Source organism: Ciconia boyciana, chromosome 3 (assembly GCF_034638445.1).
Source record: "Ciconia boyciana chromosome 3, ASM3463844v1, whole genome shotgun sequence".
Classification (NCBI taxonomy): Eukaryota; Metazoa; Chordata; class Aves; order Ciconiiformes; family Ciconiidae; genus Ciconia; species Ciconia boyciana.
In genome coordinates this window covers 26967435-26982097 of record NC_132936.1, presented here as the reverse complement: position 1 = coordinate 26982097, position 14663 = coordinate 26967435, and the positions used below count along the sequence as shown (strand labels likewise).

At 39.5% G+C, this 14663-nt stretch overlaps 1 protein-coding gene across 6 annotated transcripts in view; it reads left to right on the top strand.

Annotated features, from left to right (window-relative positions):
• Positions 1 to 13756, top strand: part of GCLC (glutamate-cysteine ligase catalytic subunit) — a 35500-nt gene extending 21744 nt beyond the window's left edge. For 5 of the 6 annotated variants that reach the window (XM_072855175.1, XM_072855176.1, XM_072855179.1 and 2 more), the window contains exons 7-16: positions 1253 to 1327; positions 2190 to 2306; positions 3173 to 3311; positions 3859 to 3971; positions 4656 to 4748; positions 5490 to 5594; positions 7743 to 7824; positions 7921 to 8024; positions 8127 to 8247; positions 12044 to 13756. In XM_072855175.1, coding sequence (XP_072711276.1) covers positions 1253 to 1327; positions 2190 to 2306; positions 3173 to 3311; positions 3859 to 3971; positions 4656 to 4748; positions 5490 to 5594; positions 7743 to 7824; positions 7921 to 8024; positions 8127 to 8247; positions 12044 to 12249 — 1155 coding nt within the window. In that variant the 3' untranslated portion in view covers positions 12250 to 13756. Of the gene's footprint in view, positions 1 to 1252; positions 1328 to 2189; positions 2307 to 3172; positions 3312 to 3858; positions 3972 to 4655; positions 4749 to 5489; positions 5595 to 7742; positions 7825 to 7920; positions 8025 to 8126; positions 8248 to 9449; positions 9573 to 12043 lie in introns of all 6 variants that reach the window. The other variant, XR_012041350.1, reaches the window with a different exon arrangement.
• The last annotated feature ends 907 nt before the right edge of the window (positions 13757 to 14663 follow it).

Genomic DNA, 14663 nt, shown 5'->3' with positions numbered 1-14663 from the left:
ACAAACAAAACAAGCACAAACAAATCCTATATTCCTCCTACACCACTCACCCACCTCACCCCACCCCACCCCCAAAGAAAATCCACCACTGAGCCCACCAGTGAACTTGGAATTGTTGGGTGGTTTTTTTTTTTTGCTTGGTTGGGTTTTTTTTAAGGCTTACTTGGGGTTGGGTTGGGCTTCAGTGGCAGACTGAGAAGAACCTGTATGATTTGTGGGACTCTCTAATTGTAACCCGTGGACGAGGAAAACCTGTGTTCGGCTGGCATTCTTCAGGACAAAAAGCAGCGATGGTGACTTAGAGGTGAAGCCTGTTCTGCAGTACTATGATAGTGGTACAGGGGTACGCTCCTATCCAAGTTATCTTCTGATCTATGAATATGTAAACTGCAAAGAAGGAGAGAGAGGCTTTTAATCTGTTTAGCATCTTCTAACAGCTTTGAGATGATTGATCCTCCTCTGCGTTTTTAAAATGTATAAACTGTTGGTTTGGGAAGTCTGGAGGGTAAGGCCTGCTACTAGAAATGCGTCTTGTGTTTGATGCTGCTCAGAGCAAATTTCACCAAAAGTTGCAAAGAAGTTATATTTTCCAGTGGCCTGTGTGTGGTAGGGCTTCCACATCATTAATGGCTTCTGCAAATAAGATTTCTTTTCCATCTTTTGCTGTGTCCTGGTCTCTAATACAGGCAAAACTGGACATCTTTTTTTAAATAGAAGTTACAGTAGACATGAAGATGCTTATTTTTTGCAGTTTTGCAGGATCAAACAAAGGCGTCTTGAAATGTTCTTTAAAAGAGGATTAGCTGTCACATAAAACAAATGTTACATCTACAATAGTTTCTGACTGTTGTTCTAAGTAGGTAGGTTCCTGGCTTATTTCCTGAAGGTGTATTACCAACCCATGTGTATTGTAGATGTTAACTCAGTTTTCTTTGGTTCTGGCAAGTGTTTGTATATTTAGCCTCACAGCTGAAGTGTTGTGGTCTGAAATCTTTTAATGAAGATGGAAATGGTGTGGAAAGAAGCTTGTGATAGAAATGCTGCTGATAAATGGGGCAAAAGTTTGTCCAAGAACTGGGGGGGACAACCCATACAAAAAACCCCACCCAATCCCAACCAAACAAAAAAAAAAAACCCCTTAAAGTTCTTGGTATTTAAATAGTTTTATTATATCATTGATTCTAAATCTAGGAAGGCTGTGCTTGCGCTATGATTATAGAAATTGTGATAGCAATTGTACTTCTTCCAACAGGTAACATTCCAGGCTTGCAGCATTTCTGAAGCAAGGTATCTCTATGATCAGCTAGCCACGATCTGTCCCATTGTGGTAAGTAATGGACTTCTATCACATCAGCTCTTCATTGTGCAAAAGCCACTACCTGTAGAAAAATAAAATGTAAATTGAATGCCACTCACAAATTTGGTACTCTGGGAGAAGTGTGTCAGTCTCTTGCTAGGTTGTCACATGAACAGTGTGATGTATTTAACGTTCAGATGACACCACAAAACAGATATCTGTTTCTTCTCTTCCACATGCACGAGACTCTTGCTGAATAGTTCTAGAAATACATGTTTTTCACGAAAACAAGACAAGCTCAGTCCTTAAAACAATTTTTAATTTTTCAACTCTGGTCCGATGTTACAGAGGGTTTCAGTGTAAGTTGTTTGAGTCTGTCCCTTTCGTAAGCATGTGGTCATAAACAGGTGTTTATAACAGGTTTTATAAAAATAATATATTGGTCCGATCTAGGTGGTGAGCAGATCCTGCTCCAAGTGAGGTATGTTCCAGCTGTGTTGCTAAGGTGCTCGGTCAAACAAAAATAAACAAAATAAAACAATTGCCAGGTGAACTTTTGGAGTTTGGAAGCATGCAAGCAGAATACTTGCTGCTTTGTCACAAAATTGCTTCTGCCTGTATCATCTTTGTGTTCCTTAAATGCTGATCTGTAGAGGTAATAAATTTGGAGAGCGTCAGATGCCACTTCAGTAATACTATCCCTTCATCTAGGTATTTTTCTGGAGATAGCAGTTGAGAGATTTGTGGTTGTGTGGGCTTTGGCTGTATGTTAAACTGAAGTATATACTCCAGTTACTTCTGGACCAGCAAGTTTCCCTTTCCAGTGGGGTTGTATTTTGCTTTTGGTTCCTTGGCTTGTCCTTTGTTTTCATATCAGGCTGTTTTATTTTAGATGGCATTGAGTGCTGCATCTCCATTCTACAGAGGCTATGTGTCCGATATTGACTGTCGCTGGGGAGTAATCTCTGCATCTGTAGATGATCGAACGCGAGAAGAGAGGGGGCTAGAGGTGAGTAATGTTAGGTAGTAGATGTCTGTTTTTTTCAGGCAAAAAAGTTAAATCGCCTTTAGTATCAAATTCTGCTTGTGCTCATCAGAATCCCTAACGAGGGAACATGGCAGTCTTTGTGGTAAATATAGGAGAAATGGTGTAAACATTCACCTTGGTTGTACAGTTTATGTTAGAAAATACATATTTTTAGTTAGGTGTGGAATCCCAGTAGAGCTCCACGCACTCCTCCACAGCTTGCTGAAAAGGTCCCTTTGTGATGAAACTTTCCATTCTGTGCTTGAGCCCAAAAAGCAAAAATTGCTTCGGATTGAATTAGCAGGTGCTGCTGAGTAATCCAGTAGTATAAACTAGAACTGTGTGAAAAGAGCCAGTTGTCAGAACTTAAGGAGTTTCTCTAAGCAGGAATTGGCGTTTAAGGCACTTACAAAATCATAGAAAATAAAAAAATAATTTAAAAAAATCTACTTGAAATATTTATTGAACCACCCATTTTAAGAGCATCTCTAACAATGTGCGCGTAGTGAAACTGTATTGGTATGTGTTGCAATAGGTATAATAATGCTTTCCAGGTACATGGGGTAATGGTATATGACATCAGGAAAATGTTTCCACTTCTAGAGAATTCTAGTCAATGTGTGATGACCGTTTTTTTGCTCAGATACATACATCTGGAAACAACATAGCCATAATTCCAGGATCGCTTTCTATTAAGCCTATTTAAGACTCGTGCTTTGAATAATTTTAATTGAGGCTGTAGGGTTTTTTAAACAGGATAATAATTCTCACATAAGTGTCATTAGTGAGCAAAACTTAGGTAACATTGTTAACAAGCTGTTAAAATATTGTATTCTTAAATTATATAGCCACTGAAGAACAGCCATTATAGAATCAGTAAATCCAGATATGATTCCATAGACAGTTATCTATCTGAATGTGGTGAGAAATACAATGACATTGATTTGACAATAGACAAAGATATCTACGAGCACCTAATAAAGGAAGGTAAGTGTTTGCTTCATTATGAGCAGGTTAAGAATTATGCTTGCAGTGTGTGGGGATATTTTATGTTTTTGTTCTTGTTTGTTTCAATCCTTGTGCATCCCTCAGAGTGACTCCTACTCAGGAAGTATCTGTGTAGCGTGGTCTTGAGAGTTTTTTGAAAAGTATTTGTTTGTAATGGAAACTGTTCCTAACTCCGGCTTGAGAAGCTCAGTGTTTGACGCATTAATGTTTTATCTTTGTGGAGAGAGCAGAACTGCTTTAGGAAACATGGCACAGAGGTGCATCAGAAAACAGGAAGAATGGCAGCCCCACCAATATTCAGCTGCCATTTCCAAACAAGAACCTGTTGTTTTTTGTTGGTTTTTTTCTTTTTTCTTCTCTTTAATAACTTCCTTCCTTCCTGAAGTCATCATTTAAACTTTAACAGGATGTGTGGTGGGTTGAGGTAGCATTGCAGAGTTGGATGTTTTCAGTCTTATAAAACAAATCATTTCCTAGAGCCTGCTTTGCTATGTGTGAATTGTTTGTTTGAATTTTCATTTTGTAGGTATTGACCACCTTTTGGCACAGCATATTGCACACTTGTTCATTCGAGACCCATTGACTTTGTTTGAGGAGAAAATACATCTAGATGATGCAAATGAATCCGACCATTTTGAGGTTGTGTCTGATTTAGAGGAATTTAATAAATATATACATAAAATTGCGTATTCTTTATAGTACTGCTTAATTGGAGGATGGCTGTATTAGCTAAGAATTTTTTTCCTGAGTTTTTCCACTTCAACTAATTCTTTAGCATATGCCTTTGCAGTTATAAGCACATCTATTTCTTTGTTTTATCATTTATTTAGGAGAAGGTGGTGGCTTATACTTTAAACCCAATAAAATACAAAGAGCCCAAACTATAGCTATGTATATAAGTGTTAATGGGGAACTGTCTATTTTTATGGCTTCCTAAAAACTGTTTTGCATGACACTTACGTATAAATGTCTCTCTTATACAGCTTTATGAAATAATAGCCATGGTAATATTAGGTATGTTAGTTTGGGATGCATCAACTCCTCATAAAAAAAAGTAAGTCAGCTAAATCTCAGCCCCCTAGTCTCTTATATGTGATCCTCAAAGAAAATAGCCTGAGAAAGTGTAACATATTTGCTCCTAGGATGGGTAGTTAAACTGTGTTTTTTAGGAAGTCATGCTGCTTAGTTTGGAAGCGCTTCTCTAACTTGATGGGCTATTCCAGGGAAAATATTAGGACTCTAGTTATCTGCTTATTTTTCTTTGATTATGTTATAGAATGATGCGTATCTTGATTGTGACAGATTATTTCATGTGCTTTGCAGAATATCCAGTCTACAAATTGGCAGACAATGAGGTTTAAGCCACCTCCTCCAAATTCAGATATTGGATGGAGAGTGGAATTCAGACCTATGGAGGTAAGGAAGGCGTTGGTATGCACAAAAGCACATTTCCTTTTAAGTGGAAAAGTACCAGGCATTCTGCCATCCAGTATCAAACCCTTGTTACTTGTGCTGTGTTTTCTCCCATCTGAATTGCTAGACGCAAGTGAAGTGGACAGCAGTATTTAATCAGACATGAACTGTGGGAATGTAACTGACAGGAGAATCCACTGCAGCACTGCAAAGCATGCTAATGGATCTGAGTTGATGGGGAGAGGAATTAGGCTTGTATTAAAGCAGCAGTAAACAAAGCCCCATTTAGCTTCTAGGCACTGTATTTCTCCAGTGCTTTTCCTGGTACTGAACAATTCCACTGTCATTGTTTTGTTTTTCACAAGTGCTTTTATTTTATAGCTGTCTATTTCTGAGCGCTCTGAATTTAATCCCTTTAAAGTGGAAATTTAAAAGCTATTATACATTTGTAATTACACGGAGAGCCTGAAGGTGCAGGTTATTAGATAGTCTTTTGAAACACAAGTGTGTTTTGGCATTGGATTAAAGGGTTGAGTTTGTTGAAGTGTGTGCCTACATTGTGCATTTGAAGTCACTGCTGATGATTCCAGCTCGTGCATCACCATCTCTGCTAGTAGAGTGTATGAATACAAGTACCAACGTGAATGTTCAAGTCAAACTGTTTTAAATTCTCCCAGATATTTATCTACTTCTATGAGTGTGTTCCCACTAAAGTAATTTAATCTCTACTCCTTTCATGTCTAGGTCCAATTAACAGACTTTGAAAACTCTGCGTATGTTGTGTTCGTGGTATTGCTAACCAGAGTGATTCTGTCATATAAACTGGATTTTCTCATTCCTTTGTCCAAGGTACGTGTGAAAGATCAGATCTATTAGAGCTAAATACAACATATTTGCATCAAGTCTGATTTTTATCCTCTGCAAGCTAGGAACTAATATTTGTGCACTTACAGAACAGTCATTTTTATCTTTCAGTCAGTTTTCATCTGTACCAGTACTTTGAATCCATTTCAACTCTACAGTATTAAACAAATATTTTACTCCTGTCTCATGGAATTAAGTTTATAGAAAAATACTGTGGGAATTTCTGTGGTGCCTAACAGTGTCTGACTACTGCAGAAATGCTGAGAAATACCATTGTCACAAGACTTTTGAAATTGGGAAAGGGCATGTTTCCACCATTTTACATGTGCGGAAAATAACCTGTGGAGGTCAAAATAAAAACTTTAGGTATTTATTTTAACCTGGCTGTTGCCTGTGTCTTGTGCTCTTACTCTCTATTTTGTTTGTATCTGGTAGAGAGGGAAAGGAGAAGTTCAGCATGCTTAGTGTTACACAGTATTTGAGTGAAAACAAATACTACTGATTCTGGTCACGACTGTGACTTGTGTTTAGACAGACCAGCCATGCAAAACGTGCTTTTTCCTTAATCTTGTCCTGGCAATTGTTTAACTGTTTTGGGTGAAACTGTCCTTGCATGTCTTCTTTCTGAGGCACCTGACCAGAAAATGTCTTTTTAAATGGATAGTCCTGCAATGGTATAGGTAACTTTAAAAAAGGTCTTGTAGTGCAGAAGACTTTTGGCAGACTATACTAGAAAATACTGCCAGCGCTGGCTGCAGCATAGCAGTAGTATCCTGCGGCTTTTCTTAGTGTTTTTAATTAAAATGGAGAAAAATACTGAAGTTGTAAATTAACAGTAATCATACCATACAGTTGGTATGACTTCTAAAAGAAGAAATTCTCTTCCTGATGTCAGGAAGTTCAGACTTCATACATAATGCAGCAATTTAGCACTTACAGTGCGTAATTACGTTGTTATTTGGAATGTCTCAAAAGCACAAAATTTTCAACTAATCAATACCAGTTAAGACTAAAAAAGAGATCAGGTGCCGAAAGAACCTGAACAGAATTGGGAAGGGGGGGCATAAAATTGCTTGAGTTTGCCAAGCAATTTGGCAGGTAATGCAACACAGAATTGTACAACCATTGGTAAGCCTGCCCCTTTCAAGTAAAATAATGCGGGTTTATGCGGCTAATCTCACACTAATCTTTGCTGTCTCACTGGGGTTGTACTCCCGTCAGCTAGGACTGGAGTTCTTTCAAACTTTCAAAAAAGCCTGTTGTGTAAATAGGTTTCATAATATAAAATGAATGAAAACACACTTTTGCAAACAAAGCTTTGAAAGGTAAGAAGTAAGTGAAGATTTTGCATTGCCCTTAATTAAAGGTCAAACAAAGAATTCAGGAAATCATATCCTTTCTTCCAAAGACAATATAGTAAAGCTAATGTCCGAAAGCTATGTGGTGTTGATTCCCTGAGAACATACCGACCAAAGAACTTGGACAAAATCTTCCGTCCAGAAAGACAGAGCAATGCCGTAGGTCATTTGCAGAGCATGTGAGCAGTGCTTTGCATTGTAGACTTTGAGAAGCCTGCAATTTAGAACTTCTTTACTGGCAGTCTAAGTTTATCTAACTATCTAACTAAAGTTTGGGTATGGAATAGATACAATTCCCATACAAAGTTACTGGAATTCTGTTTCTGAAAGTTTAACACAGTGATAACTCTTCTAAAGACTTCAATGATTTTAATAAAAGCAGCAAACTATGGCTAGGGAAGTGGTAACTTTCTGCTTCTATACTCATTTAAATTGCATCTAAATATGCAAAGAAGTCTGCCAGATGGGATGCAACCTCTTAATTGCAGCTGTTCCTGTGTTTTCATCCAAACTTAAAAGATTAGCATAGCCTGTTCTAACATAATACCATTACCTTTTCTGCTGGAGACCTAATTTCATAGAACTTCATCTCTTTGTAGTTTTGCCCGGGAACCCTGAAGAATGAAATAAAACTTATCTCCACAGCTTGGCCTTGTGTGATGAAATAATAAGAAACATAGCAGATATTTCAACTAATGAGACCAAAATGTGAGGGTTTGGGAGAATCCTTATTTTCTAAAATGCCACAAATCTCTGAAATAACTTCTTTTGCCAGGTGGATGAAAACATGAAGATGGCCCAGAAAAGAGATGCTGTCCGGCAGGGAATGTTTTACTTCAGAAAAGATATTTGCAAAGGTATCACAACAAGCAATCTGGTTAACACTGTTGTGGATGTTTAGTGCATCTCTTGCCTTCTAACCATTTCTTCCTTTCCCTTTGTCACCCATGAAGGTGGAAACGCTGTTGTGGATGGATGTGGCTCTGCACAGAATGGCACAGGCACTGATGTGGAAGAGTACACCTTAATGAGCATCGATACAATTATCAATGGGAAGGTCATAGCCTCTTCTACCTGGAACACACAACTTTCCCCTCCATTCTGCCCTCTCAGAAACCAGATCGAGCGTGTCTTATGCTGACTCTGTTCTCTTATACAGGAAGGAGTCTTTCCTGGTTTGATCCCAATTTTGAATTCCTATCTTGAAAACATGGAAGTGGATGTGGACACAAGGTGCACCATCCTAAACTACCTGAAGCTAATAAAAAAGAGAGCATCTGGTATGTTTGACACTTTTGGACATTGATTTTCCTGGCATTTTTCTACTTAGTAATTGGGCTGTTCTCTGGTTTTCAGTTGGGTAAAACTGGTGGCAGCTGTGGCTGGCTGGCCAAGTGCTGAATCATAGGAGCAAAGGACTGGAGTGTGTTCTCTGATGGTCCTGTCTCATTCTGATTATAAATGTTTCGTGATCCATTTTAGAACTTTAATAAGGAGTGATTGGTACAGTTACAGCTTAGAGGGTAGTATATCTCTAATCCAAGATTTCTCTTTTCAGCACCACTTACTGCTGCTTTTGCCAGTGTATTGTCCACTTTGTAGTAGTTTGCACATGCACTAATCCCCTTTGCCTGTCACTTGAGTGTTGTAAGAGTATGTGAGGCTGGGTCTGATAGCCCGGTGTCATTGGTGTGACTCCAAAGCGTGCTGCTCCAAAGCGTGCTGCTCCAAAGCATTCATAAGTCTAAATTCTGGTATGCTAGAGCATGGGACCTAGTCTTTAGCTCCCTGATAAGAAAGCCCTTCTGTAAGTAGCAAAATTCCTCCAAGGCAGAGCAAACCAGGCTCTTCCCATCTTCCCCATGTTGCAGTGTTTTCGAAGACAGGCGGTATAATGACTCTTTATGCTCCTTTTTAAAATGCAGTAGTATAATGAGTAAAAGATGCAGGCTAAACTTTAATTCAGAACTGGGCACGTAGCAGAGTCTGCAGCAGCTTTATACCTTTCTATGTGCAAATCCCTTGTATGCCCGCCTTGTTGTAAATTTAGCTAGACAGTTAATTTTAGTCTCATAAGTCAAGACATCTTTTTTTTTTTCCTCCCCAATTTTAAACTGAAGTGTGTTGCATTCCTTTTTAATTCTTGAAAATTGCTGTAGAAGTTTCTAGGTAAAGACCTTTTTAAAGCTGAGGGTAGAAATCAGGACTTTCCCTTGCCTGGTAATTCAGTACTTTAGCAGTACTTTAGAATGGTAACAGGTTTTAATTAATTACAGCTTTCACTGTAAATGTTCTTTCCTAAGGCTGCTTGTTTGTAGGAGGCTTCTGTCCCTCAGGTAACATAGACGGGGATGTGATGCTTGGCTTAACTGAGGGAGAGAAGAGAAACTGGAAGGAAGAAAATGTCTGAGGCACATCAGCCTGCAAAATAACAATGCTTTCAAAATATTCCATTGTTTGTTGTTGGGTTTTTTCCTTTCAGAAAAATGGTGTTGAAAAAACAAGGAATGCATAAGTCTTAGAGGCTTCTTTCCCAAGAGCTAATGACCTGGGCTCAACCCCCTGTGGCAGGTGTTCCCCTTCCAAAGAACAACTTTTCTACCGGGTACGAAGCTGCAGGCATTGCAAAAGTCAGCTTGTGTATTTACACAGACCTAAAAGGTGTGAGAGTGAGGTAGATAGAGTCCAGGATTTGTATCTTAACTCTGAACTGAAATGATTTTTAAATGATGCTTCTTAAAAACCAGAATTCACAGAATAAAAAGCATTAGGCATTGTATTACTGTGCCATGATGTTTCTCAATTTAGGCATTGTATCTGTGCCATGATGTTTCTCAATTGCGATCTTTGGATTATTCCAGTTTACTCTCAATCTTAAATGTTCCTGAACTGCAGCCTGTCTAGCATCAGACATGTCCACAAAGAGTGTCCATTTTTCAGATTTCCCTCCTCAAATAGTGAACACTGAGAGTTAAACTCTGGCACCTTAGCTGCTGTGGCTTTAACTTTGCCCTGACATAATTCATCTGTGCTTGTCGCATCTTCTCTTGCAGCACACCTAGGTATTGCCCTCCTGGTCTCTGTCTAGCTGGTGTGTGACTCAGACTACAGGTTTGCTAGGCAGGCAGCAGCTGCTGACCACCCACCACCAAATATTAATGAAAGCAATGTCACGGTAGCAGCATCAAGTGATCCTTGTCTTGGTGTGCTCTCCCGGTTCCTGGCTGTCTGCAGCGTAGGCGCTTTCTTGGCCGAAGGTGGTGCAGTAATCATGGTGCTTGATGACTGTTTGCAAACTTGATTTCCATGATTGTTGCCTTACCCTTGAAGCAGTTACATTTTTGGTCCTCAAAGTCATACAATAAGAAATGCCACAATTTTATTATGTTCTTTGAAAAATGTCATTCCTGTAGTTTTGCCTGTTTAAATATTCTTCCCAGTTATTTCATGACATGCCTTCTAGTTCCTGCGTTGTAGGATAATGTTTCTGTACTCACTTCTCATCAACATTCATAATTTTGCAAACTCCTCAAGTATATTTTTGCTTCTGAACTTGCGATTCCCTTTGTCTTGTCTCTCCTCGCTTGGAAGTTGTCTCACACCTTTTGTCAGTCTGTGGTGCCTTTTCCTGATACTCATATGTTCTTTGAGACCTGCACGCTGTGTTCACGATGAAGGTGCTGCAGATTTACACCGGTACAAAGGACGGGGAGCAATTGGGCTGCCTGACCTCTAGGTGTGAGCCAGACTGCTCTCCTGTCTCCTCCTGCACTGACAGCCTGCAGCAGCTCTTAGTCCAAAAATGTGTCTCTCCTTATGCTCCACCCTGCTCGTCTCCTGGCCCGACCAATTTTCTTGCACGCTCCCTGCTTCTCATTGGTTTGAGAGAGTTTTCATGTGAGTTTTTAGCGCCTTCAACAAAATGCTTCTTGAGTATTTTTTTTCTGCCCTCTTTTTATATAGAAGTGTAAACTCTGGCCTCATTTCTCTAAAACATGACTTCTGCTTTTTGAGGGACATTTTTATTTTTAATAACCTTTTTTATTCTGCTTTTCTTTCCTGTACTTTTCACAGTTTTTCTGATTTATGTTTGTGTACCTCTGTTCAAAACCACTGATACGATATCTTTAAACAGTCTTGGATGCTTTTTACTTGTGTTCCTCCTTGCTTTCCCTAACTTGATTCCTCTTGCTTTTTATAATATGTTTAAACCAAAGATTTCTGTAGTGGAAGCCCTTGACTCTTTCCACTCTGACAGGGAAGCTGAGGTTCCAGTAGCTAGCAATGAAAGTTTTGCTAGGCTCTTCGAGCATCGCAGGAGCCTACCTTAATGTCCTAGTGTCAGAGTTTCCTTAAACTTGTACTAGTTAAGGTTTGCTTGCATATGCTGCATTCAAGAACGAGATTTATTAGCCTAAACACTGGTGTCCAGCTGGCCTCCAGCTGCTACTTCATAGGGATGCAGGTCTCCTGCAAGTGGTGTGTGCCATTTGATGACTCTATATTGAAATGTTGGGGACTCTTAGGCACCTGCTGACTGCCATGTGGACTGCATAGTGTACAAACCAGGCGTTGGTATAATCGGAAACCTGCCTGTTTTTTGCTACGGGAGCTGCCAGAGGGAGAAAGAGTAGTAAGTGAAGGTAGACAGAGCAAAGCTAGCAGCTGGGTTGGATGGATCAACTACAAAATTATTTTATAAAATATGTAGTTGTTGCAGAGGTGTCTGTTGGTTTGTCTCAGCAAGATTCTCTGTTAAATGACATGTTTAAGACCTCTTGCTATGCAATCTGTTGGTAACACCTGTTCTAGTAGCTGCTTCTCTCTGCACTGTCTCCTTACAACATCCGAAAGTTTGAAGATCGCACCAGATGAGTGGGTTTTTGACTATCAGCAATATGTCAGCTTAATTATGCCTGCAGTTTAGCCATATTTAAAAAAAATGTATGTATAGGAATGTGTTTCTCTGAAAGCATGGACTATTCATTAATTGTGTATATAATGCACAGAACTTTAGGTGTCTTACTATTAAATTAGATGTATAAACTGTGAAATTTGACTTCCCCTTGCCCACAGGAGAATTAATGACAGTTGCTCGATGGATGAGGGAATTTATTGCACAGCATCCAGACTACAAGCAAGATAGCGTGATAACTGATGAAATGAATTACAGCCTCATTTGGAAATGCAACCAAATCGCACAAGGCCAGGCAGAGTGTCCTGAACTATTGGGGGTAGGATTTAATAAGAAACAAAGTGGAAACAAAACTGGCTCTTTGTAATGAATGAATGTTTATTAAATAATAGAAAGTTCAAGCCTTTTAGCAAAGCACTAGCAAAGATACTGTGAATCTGGTACAGTTTCATGGTGTGAAGACCAAAACAGGGATACTGCACTATAAAATGGGCCAATTTGCCTAAATATTCGTTTAAGGCATCCTAAAATGGGCATATTCTTATTGTTAAGGTTTATACAATGTACATGTAAATAGTAAAATATTTTTGATTAACATCAATGTATTTTAATAACATTGTATCTAAAATTATTGTGAATTAGCTTGTAACTTTTTTATGCTTATTCTAGAAAGAAAAATAGTCCTGAACAGCTTTGTAAATGTAATGGTACATGTATATTATATGCATTCCAGTTACTGAATGTTTACTGTAATTTTTTAACCTGGAATGTGCTAAGTAATCTACCTTATCGTGTAAGAAGAAGAAAAAAAAAATCTTCTGGACCTACCTGAGTCATGGCTACTTCTTCCTTCCATTTGCGTTTTGAAAGTATGCAAGAACAGATAAATGCATGTGCATCCCATTTGTTAATCTTTACAGCAGTTTCTCAGTTGCCACAAGACCTGCATCCACTCATAAACTGTAAAGCTTGGAGGAACAGATCTGTCTTTATTCAGATAATGCAAGTCTGCCTGTCTGCAGATGCATCCCCCCCAGTAAATTTTTATGCTATTGCAGTTCAGAAATTTGCCCGATGATTTAACAAAAAAGCAGTAACGGGGTGGACGTGGTGAAAGAGAGGAGGAAATGAGAGCTGAACATAAAGCTGTCTTTACAAAGGAACCAGAGAGACCTGCTCTGGACTTCAGCACTCCTTGACTGCTCTTTCTCCCACATTGCTGCTGTTCCCGCAGTCGACAATGACTGCAGCACAAAACCAAACACCTGTCTATCCTTCCTAAAAGTTGAGTTTCTCATTTGTCATTCACTATTAGACATATTTTTGTCAGCATGTTTATTTCCTATAAGGTACTTTATGTAGATAGCTGAGGTACCTACATAGCTGTAGGTATGGACAACTTAATTCCTTCCAGAAAATAGTTACAAAGAAATCGTGGAATGCACTAATCCTTTGAGCTGGGAGCTAGTGCTGGGAGTGACTGTAAAGTATTTAAAGTTTAGCCATTGCAACTGTAAATAAAGCAAACTTAAGGGGCCTTTTTGATTTAGCTTCTTAACTGACTTCTAGAAGTGAATTGCGTTATGGGTAGATTATGCAAAGCTTAATGCAAGCATATATAAATACCTAAGGTGTAATGATTTTTTTAAAAAGAACTAATGGAGAAACTGCAATGAAGAGGTGCACTAAGAAGCAGCTTTTCTGTACTGACATTAGACTTTGTTCTGTGTTCACAGGTGTGCTTTAGAGAATAAAAAGAATGCTTTTTTTCTGTGGTGGTGAACTTGTTTTAATCAAGATGTAGGCATATGCTAATTTAGTTTCTGTAATAAGGAAATAAAAATAAAATTTGCAGTACATGTTGGTCACTTGCATGACTTGAACCCACGTTTTCAGATTCAAAAAAGGAGTTGCATACCTGGCACGTACAGCTCATCTTGTCCAGACTCACTTTGTTTGCAGTGAAACTTCTCAGGACTAATGGCAAATGGTGTACCACCCCTGCGACAGAGAAGTCCTTGCCATAGTTGTGGTGGCATCTGTCTGATCGCGCAGCATCAGGTGCTACGCTTGGAAGACCCCCAAAAAAGTTAGAATGCTTTCCTGCTGGTACTGCATCAACAGGTGTCCTTTTTCCCTTTCAGCTGACATTAAATCACTCTTCTGGCCTAGCAGGTAGCTGCTGTCCTGTAAGAGAAGCAAATTTTGTCACAATGCCTAAAAGCTGTGGCTGGAAGTTTCCCTCATGAGTTCTTGTATGCATGTTTTCAGAAAGAATGAGAAAGACCAAAGGCAAAGCTGCTGCTTGTTTGTTGAGCTGTCCAAGGTTATGGTGTCTAAGCAGCTTACGTTCCCTAGATGAGGAGTTCAGGTATGTGCTCCAGCCTGTTCTTGATGGTGTGGCATGGTGAAGGCTCTCACAGGGTAAGCCAGAGTTGCTACAGGGAGGGGCAAGCTTTGCCACTAGGTTTGAATACACCTCAGAGGTGGCTGTGTGGTATCTGCACCCACTCTGAGGTGGAGAAGCAAGCCCCGGGCCAAGCCTGAAGCTCTGGCTGACCTTTTGCAGAGAGCATGAGAAGCTCCCTTGGGCTATGAATTCAGGATTTTTGGTCCTGCGGTCACTAAGTGCTTTCATGGAAATAACAACTGTTCCAACAGCCACCTGAGCAAAGGGAGGGGAAGAAGCACCAAGCACCGGAGGTGAAATGGGATTGATTCCTTGCCCAAAGAGCGTAGTAGTGCATCAGTCATGGTGCTTCCCGTGATCGCTGATGTGTT